Source organism: Gymnogyps californianus, chromosome 19 (genome assembly GCF_018139145.2).
Source record: "Gymnogyps californianus isolate 813 chromosome 19, ASM1813914v2, whole genome shotgun sequence".
Taxonomy (NCBI): domain Eukaryota; kingdom Metazoa; phylum Chordata; class Aves; order Accipitriformes; family Cathartidae; genus Gymnogyps; species Gymnogyps californianus.
This window is the reverse complement of record NC_059489.1, coordinates 8,972,708-8,988,654: the sequence shown is the minus strand read 5'-3', so window position 1 is coordinate 8,988,654 and position 15,947 is coordinate 8,972,708. Positions and strand designations below refer to the sequence as shown.

General features: G+C 39.0%; 1 protein-coding gene across 2 annotated transcripts in view; it reads right to left on the bottom strand.

The window, feature by feature from the left end:
* SEC14L1 (SEC14 like lipid binding 1) overlaps positions 1 to 15,947 on the bottom strand; it is a 43,942-nt gene that overhangs the window by 12,005 nt on the left and 15,990 nt on the right. For both annotated transcript variants that reach the window (XR_007767502.1, XM_050908278.1), the window contains exons 3-8: positions 6,899 to 7,048; positions 6,677 to 6,808; positions 3,887 to 4,015; positions 3,401 to 3,635; positions 2,548 to 2,657; positions 1,583 to 1,772 (exon numbers count right to left, since the gene is read on the bottom strand). Coding sequence is in view for 1 of the 2 variants with exons in the window: in XM_050908278.1 (XP_050764235.1) it covers positions 1,583 to 1,772; positions 2,548 to 2,657; positions 3,401 to 3,635; positions 3,887 to 4,015; positions 6,677 to 6,808; positions 6,899 to 7,048 (946 nt within the window). In the remaining variant the exon portion in view is untranslated. The remainder of the gene's footprint in view (positions 1 to 1,582; positions 1,773 to 2,547; positions 2,658 to 3,400; positions 3,636 to 3,886; positions 4,016 to 6,676; positions 6,809 to 6,898; positions 7,049 to 15,947) is intronic.

Below are 15,947 nucleotides of genomic sequence, written 5' to 3'. Positions count from 1 at the left end.
TGCTGTATTCTCACTGTATATTTTATATTCCATTAGAGCTTTGTGATTTAAAAAACCATTTGATTGAAGCATTCCTGTCAAAATAAAAGCCACTCAGTTGTATAGAAAACTGTGCTAACTGCAAGCCAAAATAATAACTTTTATTCTTTTGCACTAATAGCTCATTCTAGACAACATGCTTCATAATCACTGCTGCCTTTGCTTTAGCGCTAAAAACTATACAGAATTCAGCTAGCTTAAGTTTGGCACATTTAGCATACGTAGGAGGAAAGGAGCAATACCAGAAAAGAGGGCTTAAAAAAGAACCTACCATTGTAAAATTTTAAATTATAGCTAATTGCTCAGTTTTGAATTCCTGTTTCCATTATTGACAAACCCATGCTTTACTTGTGGGCATGATGCAAAAGAGATCAAAGGAACTGGAAGGGAAGGGAGCGGGGCATGAAGTTCACCACAAGACTGACGAAGTTCTCAGAAAAACATTAAACAGCCCTTTGATGCATTCTGTACCTTTCTACTCACTGGCAGGACCCAGTTATGTGCTATTGACAGAGGAAGTCTCTGCAGAGTAAGGACAAGGAACTGACAGAAAGGGAGAACTTATTCACAGGTCTTTTTCCCTACAATCTTTACGAGCATATTCTCATTTTTCATTTTCTCAGTTTGAGGTCTGTCAAACCCAAAGCAGCAGGGGAGAGCCGTTCAAGCTCTTCAGCTTTACAGTGATTAAGCTTCTGCTGTGTCCTCCCTGTCTGCTGGCCACTACTGCTGACAGCATCCTGTCCTGTTTCATACGCTGCTTGTAACAGGAAGAGCTAGCAGAAACAACAGTGCCTAGTGGGGAAAAGACTAAATCAGAACACAGATAGCTCACAGTAAGAGATCATTTCCTTATCTAAAGAGCCCAGCTTGCCTCAAGCAACAAATTCCAAAACATTTCATTTCTATGTATGTATTAGCAACGAGATCAGTGCACGATAAAGCAAGCAGAGGAATAGGGGAGCGTGTCAGGCACAGTTTTAAACACAGGCAGTGTTTTAAAGATCTTGCCGTGGCTCACCATACAAAGGGAATTCAGCCAAAGCTTCTTCCCTTCTTAAATAAACCTGCTCTATTTGATGTTTTTGCAACATCCCACTTCTCATCATTAAGCTGATTGTAATGCCAAATAAGTATTCATTTATGCCATCAGCAGACTTATACAACATCAGAAATAAGTTGATTAGAAAGATATACTTATTTACAAACATCTTTTAATCACTGAAAGAATACTTAGCATTTGCATAACACCTTTCTAAGCATCTCAGAGCACTACAGAAGTGCAATTAATAACTTTTTTTAAGCTACTGGCAAAGCAGAGCTCTTTAGAGAGTTAAATATGTTGGTATTAGTCAGAAAGATTAGGACCTAGGAGTCTGCCTCCACCAACTAAGGAGCTGGCAACATCAATTTAAATGCATTTAGTACATAACTGAGAAGTTCTAATCATCTTTCCAGTCACCTCTAGTCAACAGAGGGACAACTATCACCTTTAAATCAGAACATAAAAAGGCTGTTCCGATATCCACCCTATAGAGCATACCTTTGTCATGGTGATGCCAGCCTCCTGCATAGTAATCTTGGAGTACTTGAGGAGGGTTCCAGGTGTCTAGAATATAGTCTACCTGGTGCTGCTTACGCCATGTCAGTGACTGGCAAAGAATCTCTCTTGCTTTATCAATGTTGAAGTCCCGGGCACGCAGGAATCTTAAAATGTGCTCATCCTTTGGGATCTATTAAAAAAACCCCAAACAAACAAACCCAAATTTGTATTCAAGGTTTGAAACAAAAACAAAAGAACAAACAACAGAAGCTGAAAAATGTGCAGCCCTGCACCAATGCAAGAGGACAGTATGTAACACTGGAAGTTACTCAAGCAAATCAGTCTTTGTTTGCAACAAAAACATGAGCCCTGTCAGGTACTGCAGCTACCTTCGTATAAGGGATATAAAAGTTTCATGAACTCTAAGCATTTACACCTGTATGACCCTACTAAGTCAGTCCAATTTAAATGAATCTAGGGACAAAACACAGACTGTATTCCATTGCTAAGTAAAAGGAAGCTGAGACATACATGCAAATCACAAGCCACTGGAAAACCCCCAGCCTTGCTATCAGTAATTTAACTGGCCACATTGCTTCCCTTTCAGTACTGCACCTAGGGACATAGATTACAGAATATGATGCTTGGCCAAAACAAACAAATGTAAAGATAAGGTTATTGCAGAACCAGGCAGACTTATAAAACTGATGTTATTCCCCTGTGCTGGTTTACTGACACTGAGAGGCAGTCACGCTAATCATTTAAGCACCTCAGCTGGCAGTCAGCTGGACATTCACAATGAACTTCTTCTATTGCCACTGTACAGACTTAATTTAGGTTTTGATCATGGAGGGCCACTTAACAGGAACAGTTAGCCACAGGAGGTGTGGCGTGATGTTTCATCAGGTCCACCTTGTATGTCACACATTCCAAGACAGAGCCACAAGAGACCAACAGTAACTTACTTTGCCTTTGTGCGTCTCCTGGAGCCACTGTCTCAGTCGAATGAGGCAGCTTTCCTGCATTGGTGTCAAGTCACCCAGATACCGCTTGATGTAGTCTGCGTCTAGCTTGTCTAAAAGGAGATGTACATGTGATTAGAGTGGTCCTGAACTGACCTAGTCAAAGCAGCAAGTGATCTTATATGCTGATATCTGAAGCAGAGAAGCCGCTGCCGTGTTCTGTGCAGTCAGAATTGAATAAAGTTTCTTTGAATCAATGAAGAGATGAGCAAGGCAACATACACAGTCATCTTAATGGTAAACCAAGAAGATTAATTCTCCTTCTGCAACTAAGAAAGGAGTAAAACCAGACATTTATAAAAGCATTTTGCCAGTATATTCCGATTTGTCAATTCACAGCACCATAGGGCTTGCTTCTTCTGGAAATACTTAAAGAAGCTTTGATCTAAATCTCCCTGTGCAAGAATTTTCCCAAATTCCCTTATTAATAGGGGAAGGAAGATACAACAGAAGACTCTGTCCAGGGAAGCTTCAGCCCTTCCCTCCCTATTATTCCTATAGTTATACCCATCCCTGAATTTCAGGGCAAGAAGTAGGCCATTCATTTGCAACCTAATCAACAGCAAAGTGAAGAGTTTTTCCACTCATATCTGATCTTCATTTACTAAAAAGATCAGCCCATAACAGCTATCCGAGCTATCCCACATGTTGCTGCTTTGCAAGTCTGCACTTTCACATTGTATGTTACCAAACAAAGAGCCAATGTGAAGATTTTCAGCTGCCCATGAGAAGCAGCACAGTGCCGAGAGCCTCTACAGTACAAAGAATCCCACTAAAACACGTCAGACCATCATACCATCAGGCGTTCCTGCTGTGGGCTCCGAGGGGCTGCTTGAGGTGTTGAGGATCTCCTTATTGTTCAAGCCCTCCTTTGTGGCAGAGTCTGGTATATTAATAGCGGGTGAAACTGGTCGTCTTGTGTGGGATGTACTGCTCTCCAGTTTACAAGCAACAGGAGGAGTCCAACGAGGAACAAAAGTTATTCCTTCTTCCTCCAGCTGCTTCAGGTAGTATTCTATTATTTCTTTTCCCTTCAAAAAGGAAAATTTACTTCAGCTACTGAAAATACCCATTAGACGCAGAAAGCACTGGGCTGAAAACCCATTAAGTGGCCAGACCTCTCTAAAGATCCCACTTGAAAATAGACCTACACACAGATGCTGCCCCAGGCTAAAGAGTAAACAGCCCAGCTTTTTGAGCAGAGCAGCCTGTTACTTAGCAGCAGCTACATTGTCTTTTGGTAACTTGGAGCCAGGCACCTCCTTCATGACTGCAAGCTCACCTTTTTAATATTGCTGGTGTACTGCTTCATGGCAATCTTTTCCACTGTGCTTTCAAAACCAAAAAAAGATTTTATATCCAGACTTGCTGACTGTTCGAAACAGGTCCAGTCTTCATTGTCAGGATGAACCTATTAGTTAAAAGGAGGTCATACAGCTTAGTTACCCACTTAGTATTTTTTTCCTCACAATATTTGAAACTACTGTTTCTTGTTTTACAGGTTGTTGTGGTTTAACCCCAGCAAGCAACTAAGCACCACACAGCTGCTCGCTCACTCCTCCCAGTGGGATGGGGAGGAGAACTGAAAAAAAAAGTAAAACTTGTGGGTTGAGATAAGAACGGTTTAATAACTAAAGTAAAATAAAACACTAACAATAATAAAAATAAAATATTATAATAATAGTAATGAAAAGGAATATAACAAAAAATGAAAAACCCAAGAAAAGACAAGTGATGCACAGTGCAATTGCTCACCACCCGCTGACTGATGCCTGAGCAGCGATCTGCCCCTCCCAGCCAACTCCCCCCCATTTCTATACTGGGCATGACGTTCCATGGTATGGAATACCCCTTTGGCTAGTTCGGGTCAGCTGCCCCGGCCGTGCTCCCTCCCAGTTTCTTGCACACCTGCTTGCTGGCAGAGCATGGGAAACTGAAAAGTCCTTAACTTAGGACAAGCGCTACTTAGCAACAACTAAAATATCAGTGTGTTATCAACATTATTCTCACACTAAATCCGAAACACACTGTACCAGCTACTAAGAAGAAAATGAACTCTATCCCAGCCGAAACCAGGACACAGGTTCATATACTCAAAAACATTCAAGTGGAATTTGCAGTCTTTTGCTTCATTTGCAAAACACTGTTCAGAAAGGGTAACACTGAAATACAAAAAGCTGAGAAGCCCTCCTATAGTCCCATGGCTAGCACAGCACATTTTTTTCTTAACAAGAAAGGGGAGGGTGGAGAAATACTAGTGCACCAGCCAAGAGCCAAAGGACTAGCACATTCATACAATTAACACTATCTCATTCTAGATATAGGCTATGGCTGTAGTGGAACAGGGTAAAATACTCCACAGTGAACTTTCTGCTGCTGCAGGTTAGACTGATAGACCAAGGCCATCTAGCTTGAGGACTGCAGCAAGTACAGCATTTGTATTTTCAAGCACTGTAGTCTAGACATGTTTGCAACATACTGCAATAGATTGTTCCCTTGTTGACCTACAAAGTACCTTAGTATTTTGTAGACTGAAAACTATTTTACTTTTTTCTCCTATGATAATGCTACAGAAAGAAGTGTAAACTTCTCATTCTGTTGACAGCTGAATAAGCTATCTTAGAGCACTCCCAACTTTCTTCTTAGCTTATGTCTTAGTTTGCTGAGAGATGATCCTGAAACAGAGATGTTACTGCTTACAGTTGGACTCGATCTTAAAGGTCTTTTCCAACCTAAATGATTCTATGATTGATGATGATACTCTGAAGGAAAGCTGTTTTCTAAACTCTCTTCAGCTAAAAAAGACTTGTCTAAGGAATTTCCAGGCTGGGCTCTGAATTTGTAGTTACACAAACATCACGGAAGGCTGGATTTCTGAGCATGCAACTGTCCTTAAGGTTCCCCTCCCCCTCAAAACATGCTAAAATTGACTGGGAACAGTATCAACACTTTATAGCAGAAAAAAAAAAGACATTTCCCTTCATTTGCTTCTTCTGCATTAGGGAATGGGGGGTACAAGAATAGCTTGTACAGCCTAAATAAGTAGAAATCATAGTAATAACATTTAAGAACCTTCCTGTCCTTTCATAAACTCAATTACAAAATAAGTTTAATAAGAATGAACTTTTAAAAACAATTTGTTCTTGAATTAAAATTCTGATTTTGTATTTACCTACTAATTTCTTGATCAAGTACAGCAAGGGCAAGGAGAAGTGTTGTGTTTTGTACGTATTTACCACATGTGCTTTTCTGTATAGCATTTTCCCTGTTTAAACAGAGCTTTCACAGAAAAATTGCAGGTGGAAAAGTATTTTTAAATGTGCCTTGGAAATAATTGCAGAAATAATAATAATCAGATAATAGTGTCAAGTGGGTTTGACATCCAGTGATCTTTTAACCATGGTTCTGTACACAACAGAAAATGTTATCACCTGCACGTAAAAAGAATGCTACAATGCAAATAAATTGGTTACATTTGCTAGCTTTGATTTGACCTTTAACATCGATTTGAAGTTTTACTGCTATACATGTGTGCTGTATAAGCCTAAGAGTATTGGCTAAGCCATTCAGAAAAAAACATGACCAGAGCATAGCAGCAAGAATGCCATCAGACTCCTTTGTATCAGAAAATGTCTGCACTGAAGACCAAGAACGATGGAAAATTAGGTTAAAACATAGCTGACTCGATGAACACTTGTCTGAGTCGAGCAGAAGGCAAATAAGCTACCTTGAACTTTCCTTTAACAGTTCTGTCAGGGTATCATCAGCCTCACCAAGTCACATTGCTATTACAGACCACAGATTTGCCTAAACAGAGCTGTCGAACACAGCAAATTATGTTGTGTTCTGCTCTCTGAGAAGATGCTCAAGCAAGAGGGTGCCAAACTTGTTTCAGTGCTTCAAGCAAGTGTGTTACATTTAACACTAACAACAATTATCACTCATGGCGGTGTGTTGGTTATTTTTTCTTGCAAGGCAAAAGCCAAGAACAACCCAACTTCTGTTTATGAGTCCTGAAATCTAAACACTGACTTAGCTCCATCTGTAGCACCACTAAGAGCCTGTTACTCACGGTGTAACAGCAGTGTTCATTAATAATGACTCTATTAGAGAAGGTTTCATTGTAGGCTTCTATATGCAAAGTCCTTTCTCGTCTGTTCAAGGAATTCTTCTGGACAAAGTAGACATAATCCACTCCTGCAATCTGAGGAAGATGACATAGATTCCATTAAGATAAAATATGCATGTGAGAGGATACCCAAAAGTATAAAACAGGCACTTCAAACCTAATCACCTTTTTCAGTAGCCGTGGTGCATCTATATCCAGCTTACAGCGCCGTTCAATCACATGGATAGCTTCATCCTCACTCTTGTATTCGTTTACAGTGTCACTGGCTACAAACATAGGGATCAGGGGACATGTAGGAAACCTTCTCTCATATGCCTATAAAGATGGAAAGAGAAGAAAACAAACTGTCATCACAATTAATTCCCGAGGGTGTGCGTAGGGTTCCTTCGTTGACATCACCAGCATTTGGAGGCACAATGCCCTTCATACCTTTCATAGAGGGATTGAGCCTTCCTGGAGCCCACATTATAGCTGAAAAAAGTCACAGTGCATTCCAAACAATTCATTTATTAATACATTCCTAATATAGCCCTTTCCAGGTAAAACAATTTTTAAAACACACGAAATACCCCATTTCTCCCCTCCCTCCAAAAAAGAAGTTGTTCATTATGTACAATGACAATCCTCTTGTCAGCAAGAACAGGAAAATAAGACCCTCTAGTTCTAAAATACCACAAGACAAAACAATTGTGTTGGATTAAAAAACCCACATGCTAATTATCGGTGTTTCACCAAGCTGTCTAGAGGGTTTTCCATACAGCTCCCAAAGGCCTAATAAAAACATTTCAAAACCTATTTCTTAAGCTAATAGAACTCTCAAGCTCCCTATGCACAGAGTATTCCTAATGATTTCACTGCCCAGTTTATCAGCTTACGGTTTTGTCCAACAACATACAGTAAGTCTTTCCAATACAATGAGGCCATTCCATACTTCCGAAAATTTAAACTTTTTGCAATAACGCAGGGCTAGCAATAGCTTTGATTCTGGTTAAAGAATATAGTCATGTAAGTAAGTTCATCTCTTAAATACTTGACACACACAGAGAAGATGGTATTAAATCAGACACACTTGGAAAGGATAGTTAAGAATCTGGGATCAGTAAAACAGGTAAGAAGAAAATGAGAGTTATCCCCATTAGTAAACTTGTTGAATTTTAGTTTTAGAACACTGTGGCTGGAGAATACAACACAACTGTTGGGTTTTTTTCCTTTTCTTTTGTAGTCACTAGTGTACCTCCACTTCTCTTTGGCCTTTTTTTTTTCCTCATGGGGTAGCAGTAAAGTAACTAATTCTTTAGCCTTCTTTCCACATGCTGAATTCTTTCATTTCTGCTATTATCAGAACTTAGTTGGCTTTGGTGAAAAGGTAGGATTTGCAAGGTGTCCCAATGCAGAAGAAAACTTCAGTAACATAAAGTAAATCTGAGAGCAGAACATGAAACAATTCTTTAAAAGAGCTAAACTATCCACTCTGTCCTTTTAGATGATTTTCACTGCTCTGAATATAGCTGGGTTGCAGCACAGGAACTGCACCAACAGGGAGAGGGTGTGGAAGAAAATAAGCAGCAGCTGCAGAAAGTATGCAATGGGGGCACTGGAAGAGAAAAGGTCTCTTAATTCTCCCTTTATAAGAATTAAAATACTTGGTTTGTTACCAGTGTTCATAGTTTGAACGCAGTGTTACTATGGTGACAGTGGTGCAATGCACTAAAACAGTGTCAGCTTTTTTCCCCCTCACGTGTATTTTTAAACCATTTTTGCAGCATGATTGCCCTGAGTTCATAAAGCTCCTCTGTAACATACTAGAAGTACAACCAGTGCGTGCACATGCTCCTTTTTTCAGACTTTTCATCTGTGCACAGCTGGTTTTGTTTAAATTAAGAGTAGAAATAATTTCTGGGTTCAGAGATGTGTGCACAATAGAAGTGACAGAGCATTAGTGTTGTAACACAATAGCAAGCAGTGGGAAAGAACCTTTCACAGCTCCAAGAGAAAGGGAGGATGGGTCCTATTAATATGGTATAAGAAGTTTCTTATTTCTTTTATGAGGCTCTTGTTGTTCTGGACAGAAGGCTGTACATTTTCAGTCATTCAAGAATATCTCAGCCCTCTCCCTGAATAAGTCTCAGCATTCTTTCTAAATTAACCCCTATTTTAACTATATTGACTGTAGTTAAATGTTGTCCTAAATCAGAAAAAGAAAAGATTTCCAGAAGAAGCAGAATTAAGAAGTACTTCTATTTTCAGATTGCTTCATTTAATACTTTTATTCTATTTTATTTGAAGACCTTATGTTATAACAATTATTTTATAGACAGGAGAGAAGGGGAAGTAGATATCTAACATTTTTCTCGCTATTTTCAAAGTATTTTTACTTTTGGATCACAACGAATTTTCCCCATCTGAGTAGCCTCCTCTATGCCAAGCCTTTACAAGTCTCCTTCATTGCACATATTGATGCATTCCTCATCTTAGTCCTCAAAATGCTTCCCATTTGCCCTGTGAACACTGGCAAATTACAACATTACCTGCTCATAAGTGTTTATTGAACTGTGAGCAAAAAAATGCCCAAGAATTTGTTGTTCTGAATGGGCAGACTGAACTGAATGTGTTCAATTTGGAAGAGAACAAAATAATTATCTGCCAAAAGTTGGCAAGCTCAGTGCTTACAGCAACAAAGTACTTGAAGTTTTCAAAGAGATTAACAGCGACACAGGATTCTTTCTCCCTAAAGAACATGCACAGAGAGTATTGAAAACTGTTCACAGTCAATTTTATTGGGCTCTATAATTAGGCTGGTTTTATTTCTTTATGTACCATTGCCAATATGTTCTTGTAATGCATCATTTCTCAGCACAGCCTTGTTTGAAGAAAACGTGATTATAGTAAACCATAGCCACATCAAAATATTCAATCTGCTTTAAGCATAGCTGTCTCTTCCACGTGGCAAACAGTTCTCTTCCACACTGCAGAGGAGGCAGGAAAAAGCTGCTAAAGACTATGGGACACAAAGATCTCGTTTCACCATGGACCAACACAGCACAGGAAAAAAACTTGTAATTTGTGGTACAACACAATAAGAGACACATGAGTCAAAGCAGCACACGCATCACCAAGACTGGAGCTATTAAAAGAACATGAGAAGATTAAAGAAAGATCAAACACTGCTGCTTCTTTTCTAGTAATAGAATTGAATGGATTTTTCTGCCTTATTGACATCTTTTGAACCAGAAATTTTGTCTCAAGTCCAGCTTTGCAAACAGGAAATAACCAAACTGCATTATCCAATATTCCTTTAGCAGTCTGATAAAGCAGAGTATATAAGATGCCACACATTTTTCCTGTATGATAGATCTCTCTTTACAAATAAAATTGCTAGATATTACACACTTTTCTCTCAGGATTTCAATTGTACTATATAGATACAATCACAAAAGACAATTAGTTCCTCAAAAGCAAAGCAGCTGCAGTAATCCTAATGGACTCAATGCAAGAATGAAATGTTGTTGCTGTAGGACTAAATGCATCTAAGAAGGATGTTGCAAGAATGTTACTTAATTTTACCATTTTCTTCTGTCACATTTAAAAAATACGGTGTGTGGAGATTCTGACACGTAACACAAGTAAAAAGCGCAGGCATGCTCATCCTCAAAGCCTCTACAATTGGTGCTGGGCTTGACATGAAAAGCTGCAACGCCTCTTTGGCTAAGAGACACATCTATGTACAGAGCTTTCAAAAAAAATGATTTTAAGCCTGCAATTCTGTTGCTCCCTAATAACGTACTTTTACAGTTTCCCACCAGCCTCTGGAACATTTGTGTACTCCGATACATTAGAAGCTGGCATTGTGCATCACGAAAAACACAGTATGGTGAAGCAGCTTGAACTTCAAATTTAACGGGCTCATTATATAAACCCTTAACTTTCTTAATGCATGTTAACAGAAAGAACACTGACAAGCATAATTTCAACCAAAATAGCACTGTATTAAAGCTTCTTTTCCAACTGCTTCCCTTAGCAACTCATGTTCAGAGTACAGTCAAAATAACAGGATTTATTTTACTTTTATCTTTGCTAGTATTTCAGCTGTGCCTAAAGACATGAAAGCAATTCAGAAGTGAGACTATTGTAAACCCATTGCAGTCATTTTTCATACCCAAGGGAATTATACTCGCTGCCACTGCCCTTAGATTTTGGGATTCTAATATCAGCAATAACGGGATCCTTTCAAAATACCACCTTTAGAACAGCACTTAGGTATGACCCCAACCCAATTTTCAGGAGGACCAAAGACTCTGTTCTGGCTTTTTGCTTCTCAAACCATGCCTAAGGCTAATAAAATACCTTGATAATAGGCATGTGCTCAGTCCTCAGTGGGGAAAGTCAGTCATTATGCAAATAAGTTACTCAGCTTCTCTGGCCAGATTAATGTATTCCCAGTCTCCTGCCTTAAAGGATAGAGGTTGTTCAGTATTTCCATCAGATGACTCAAAACTTCTATGCTTAAAAGTAGAAAAAAGATTTGACAAAACTTGCAAGCAATCTTACACTGTGCTGTTATTCTTACAGTAGCTGAATCCTCCAAACAGAACTTCTAACCTGGTGAAATAAGTAGGAATTTTAGTCACCATTCAGAAAATGAAGTCTATTGAGTGCTTTCTTAATAGCTTAATTGCATGAAACAAGCTGTTAAGATGTTTTATTTCTTTTTGATGTTTTCTGTTCAAAATTGCTAGAACAGTAACCTTCTAAGAGTAGCACAACTTTCTCCAAGGGTATCTCAAGCGAACACATGAAGAGATTCATCCTGGCAATCAAATCTAGTCCACTGCACTGTGTGTGCCACATACAAACTTTAATTTCTGCCTGCAATACCTGACCATGTTTGGGTACTAACTGCAAGTGCATACCAACATTCACCATGCTTTCCTATCCACTTCGAGTATGTGGAATTTCTTAATTATTCATAAACACACAAGAAACAAGAAGGGTCACTCAAGCAGGATGCTGCCCTGGCTTGACAGGCTGCATTCCAGCAGCTTGATCATTTCTGCATATCACTATATCCCCTTCCTCCCCCTGCATTAGAGCGCTGTAGATCAATAGGAAAAACATTGACTCATGGGAGGCCAACCAAGAGGTTTCAAATTCTTGGCAGCTGCATTTGGAAAGAAACAATTCTGAATTAACTCTCACAAATCAGCAAATACCTTCTCATCCTCCATATACTGCTGTTCACAGCTCTTTACCATTCTCTTTATAATACATACATATGTTTAAAAATCATTACAATTCTACAAAGAAGCATGTATCTCAGTGCCAGTGTCTCTCATGGATGTTAGTTCACATGTTAGTAATCAGCTCAGGGGCGTGTGTGTGGAAGAAAGCAGATGGTTAGAGCGGATATACCTCAAAAAACTCTAGAAATAGTTTTTTGGTAAGGTAGCATTCCCAGGCACCAGGAAGGGGGAACATGAACTGGACTGCAGCTTGGGAAAGAAAACACATCTTTAATATACAGGTAGTCAGCTCTTTGGAAAGGAACATCTCTGTGAAACCAGTTCTGGAAGGACGAACAGTCCTCTAAAAGACCTTCACTGCTACAAGCCAGACCCCTGCTGCCATGCAAGCAGCACAGTTAAACTTTGCTTTTTTGCAGTTAACTTCCCCCATCAGTATGGCTCTCCACAGCAGCCCTTGTTTAAAGTAGGCTTAAGTGGTTTTTTCTCTACTGTGTTTTCACTTCATTAAATGTTCTCATTTACAAAGAGAAGTTATTTTCTTATTGCTGGGAAACAAAGGCTGCTTGGCAGTGACTCAGTACTAAGAACTCTCTCTCTCTGGAAAAGACCAAGAAGGCTTTAGTTACACAAGATTACAAATGAGGCTTATGGGGACTACAGACAACCCACTCAGCATGAAAGAGGCAGATTCAGACCTATGAATGAAGGGCTGTATATTATCTGAAACACAAAAATTTTCTATATGCACATTTCTGGTCCTTGACAAATATGAGCTAGTTTAACCAACCTTATTTTTGACTTGTCTGTAAATCTTGGCCCAGTCTATGCCATCAAGATACAACTAGTCAGATTTTCAAAGTACTGGGATGATGACCCACTGCACAACTAGTATTTGTAAAAGTGGATACTAGATGCAAGACACCTTCCCTACTACTTAACAGTGTAGAGAACACTATGACTTATTTTAAAAGGGGAAAAAAGTTTAAGCCTTCCATTGCAATTTCTACTTTAAAAAAAATGCTTAAAAGGCTCAAATTAGAACTAGAACACAATACGCTCCTCCAAAGCTTTTCCAGCAAGATTCACCAATGGTTAACCTGCTGGCTACCACAGCAAGATCAAACAATTGATTTGTTGATCAATTCCTTTGTCTGAATTAAAAATTATTCTCATTCACCTGAATGAGAGCTACTTCAAAAATTTTAAGAATCAAGACAAATTAAGCAGGCAGTGAGCATCCATTAAAAAGGAAGGCTCTGTGTTTCATTTTGTTTTGTTACAAAAAGAAACTAAATCCCCATGCCCCACATTTGAATATGCCTTCATTTTAATACATTAATTTTGGAACAGGAAAAACTCTTCCACTCTATGAAGAGCAGAATTTCATTGAAGAGAGGAAAATCCAGCCTTTACAAACTGAGCTGCACTTGAGAAGGGTGTGAATAGCAGAGAAGAACTGGCAGAACATTCAATCTGACAGCCGTGCAGATGGCTCTGAGGGGACAGCTGCATCGTGTGGTGGGATGTGTTCTGGTGAATCTCTTAAAATGAGGACTGACATTCACCTGGCAAATGTGAGTAGCCCCTTAGCCTAAAATACAGGCAAAAAAATTGCACAACTACTCTCCTTTCTCCCCATCACACTTTACTACACTTGCAACTGCATCCTGATCTTATTTTACTTTGTCCCTCTTCTATCCTCCCTCCATTACAGTCCAAAAGCATTTTACCCTGTTGTGGCACGAGTCACTGAGGAACAGAATATACTGTCTTCATCCTCTGTTCCCTGGTACAAGATGAAATTTGGCCCCTTAAGTATTAATGATGACTATTAAGTATATCCAAGATAAAATAAATAACCCATCTGTAAGTTACACAGAAAAATCAATAGGACAAGTCAATATCAATAAGACAAGCATTCTGCTTCATTTTAGAGGCTAAAAAGTTCTTGTTTACTACATAAGTGTAAAAAGTGCTATCGACATCGGACTTTCTGATTAAATGCTCATTAGTGTATTAAGAGTGTAAGCTTACAGCACTGGGAACAAGCAGTGCCTGCACTGTTCACATACAGTCTGCCAAAGCAAAGCATTCCCAAGTAATTGCCCAAAATGGCCCAACTGCTTCTACTTTGCAGGAATACATCCCAGCTTTAAAGTTTCGTAATGATGGACTTAGTCTAAAATTTTCATGAAGGGGGCTGTTAAAATTTTATATAATTATGCATCAAATCCTTGAACTACAATGGCTTTTTAGTTTTTGAAGTTCTAATTTTTTTGTTTTTTAAATATAGACCACACAAATACACATTATTATACAAATTATGAGACAAGTACTAACAAGACTCTACTCTGCACAGATTCTGTTCATGAATTCTAATTGAAGGCTAATTAATTTCTCCAACAGTGAGAGAAGCAAGCTTGAAAAATGATCTCTGATGTTCTCCAATGCAGTGAACAGAGCTTTCAGGTAGAGTATCTGGGAAGAAAAATTGTCAGCGGCTCAAGAACTTATTGCTGCATGATACTCAGATTCTTACAATGCCATATTTATGATACTGCACTGAAGTGGTGCTCAAATTTATAGCCCAGGTCTAGGTCTCTTATATGCAGAAGATCAAGGGCCCAACTGATTCAAGAGAGACTAACATACTGAATCAGTCATGACCATATAGACATTATTGGATCCTGCACAGGTCTCAAAGTATTCTCTGTGCTTTGAACACCCACAGGTATTAAACAACCTATGCTCTAAGCAGCCCATACGACCCTACAAACACTAAAGGTCACTACAGAAACCATTTCACTAACACCACCAGGGCTTCACTTGATCTTGTTAGAGTATGAAGTGCTAAGATGACTTGCTGTTTACAGTATCCTTGTCTCTAAAAAAGCATTTGAAAGCCAGTCAAGCCCGTAAACTGAGCTCTCGCAGCTCACCTTTTCTTTTGTGGGATGGAAATGAAATTCTTGAGAAATTCTCCAGGAAACCAGGAGTGGAGGGAAATAAACCAACTATAAGCAGAGGTGGAAAAGAAAATATTTCTTTCCCTGGCATTCACCAAAGCCATTAAATTCTTGCCACTGACAGCTCCTCTGTCACTCAAGAGTTGTGCATAGAAGAAAAGTTTGTTAGGTGCACAGAAGAGCATAATCCCTACTCCTTGTCTTCTTTTGATGCTCATACTTGTTTAAAGGGGTCCTCTTGATTTAATCAGGTTTCATTGAAAAGGATTTCAGACCCTACCCTGCTATGAATGACCCACTTATACCTTGCAAACGTCCACATAGAAAGAGGAAGGGAGGATGAGAGATTTATTCCAATACATTTAAATTCACCCCTTAGCTTAACTATATAAAGCCTTAGGCTTCAATACTTTGTATGAAGAAGAGAGCAAGACTGTTCTGTCCATTTTTACATTTAGCTGTATTAGAAGCCCACAGTACTTTGAAGTATCCAGTTATGTTTCTTGCACATTTCAAATATACCCTACTCCTAGATGGTATGAACAGAGCTAATGAAAACCTGTTAAAGTAATCTTGTGGATGTCACCATAGAATAAACAACACCTATTTTTTCTACCACATAGGTTAACAGGCCTGCCACATGCAAAGCAGGCACAGCAATTTGCTGCTCCAATCCTAGAAACACAGCGAAAAAGCTTCTGACCTTCACATCCATTCTGCAAATTCCTGAAACAGAAAGCATCTGAAAGCAATGAGGACATTGTCCACAACCATTACAAAATAACCCAGTATACAGACTAAACTCAAATTCAATAGCTACTTTGTAGCTTTGATTCAATAAATTAAAAATCTCTATGGAGTCAGGGAACAGCACAGAAACTATTCTTGTGCTTTAGCTCAAATAAATTACTCTAGCTGAGACCATAAAAATGTAGAGACAATTTTTTGTTTGCTTCTGGATCACCATCACTCCAAACAGCACTTACCACCAGTCACCCAATCATG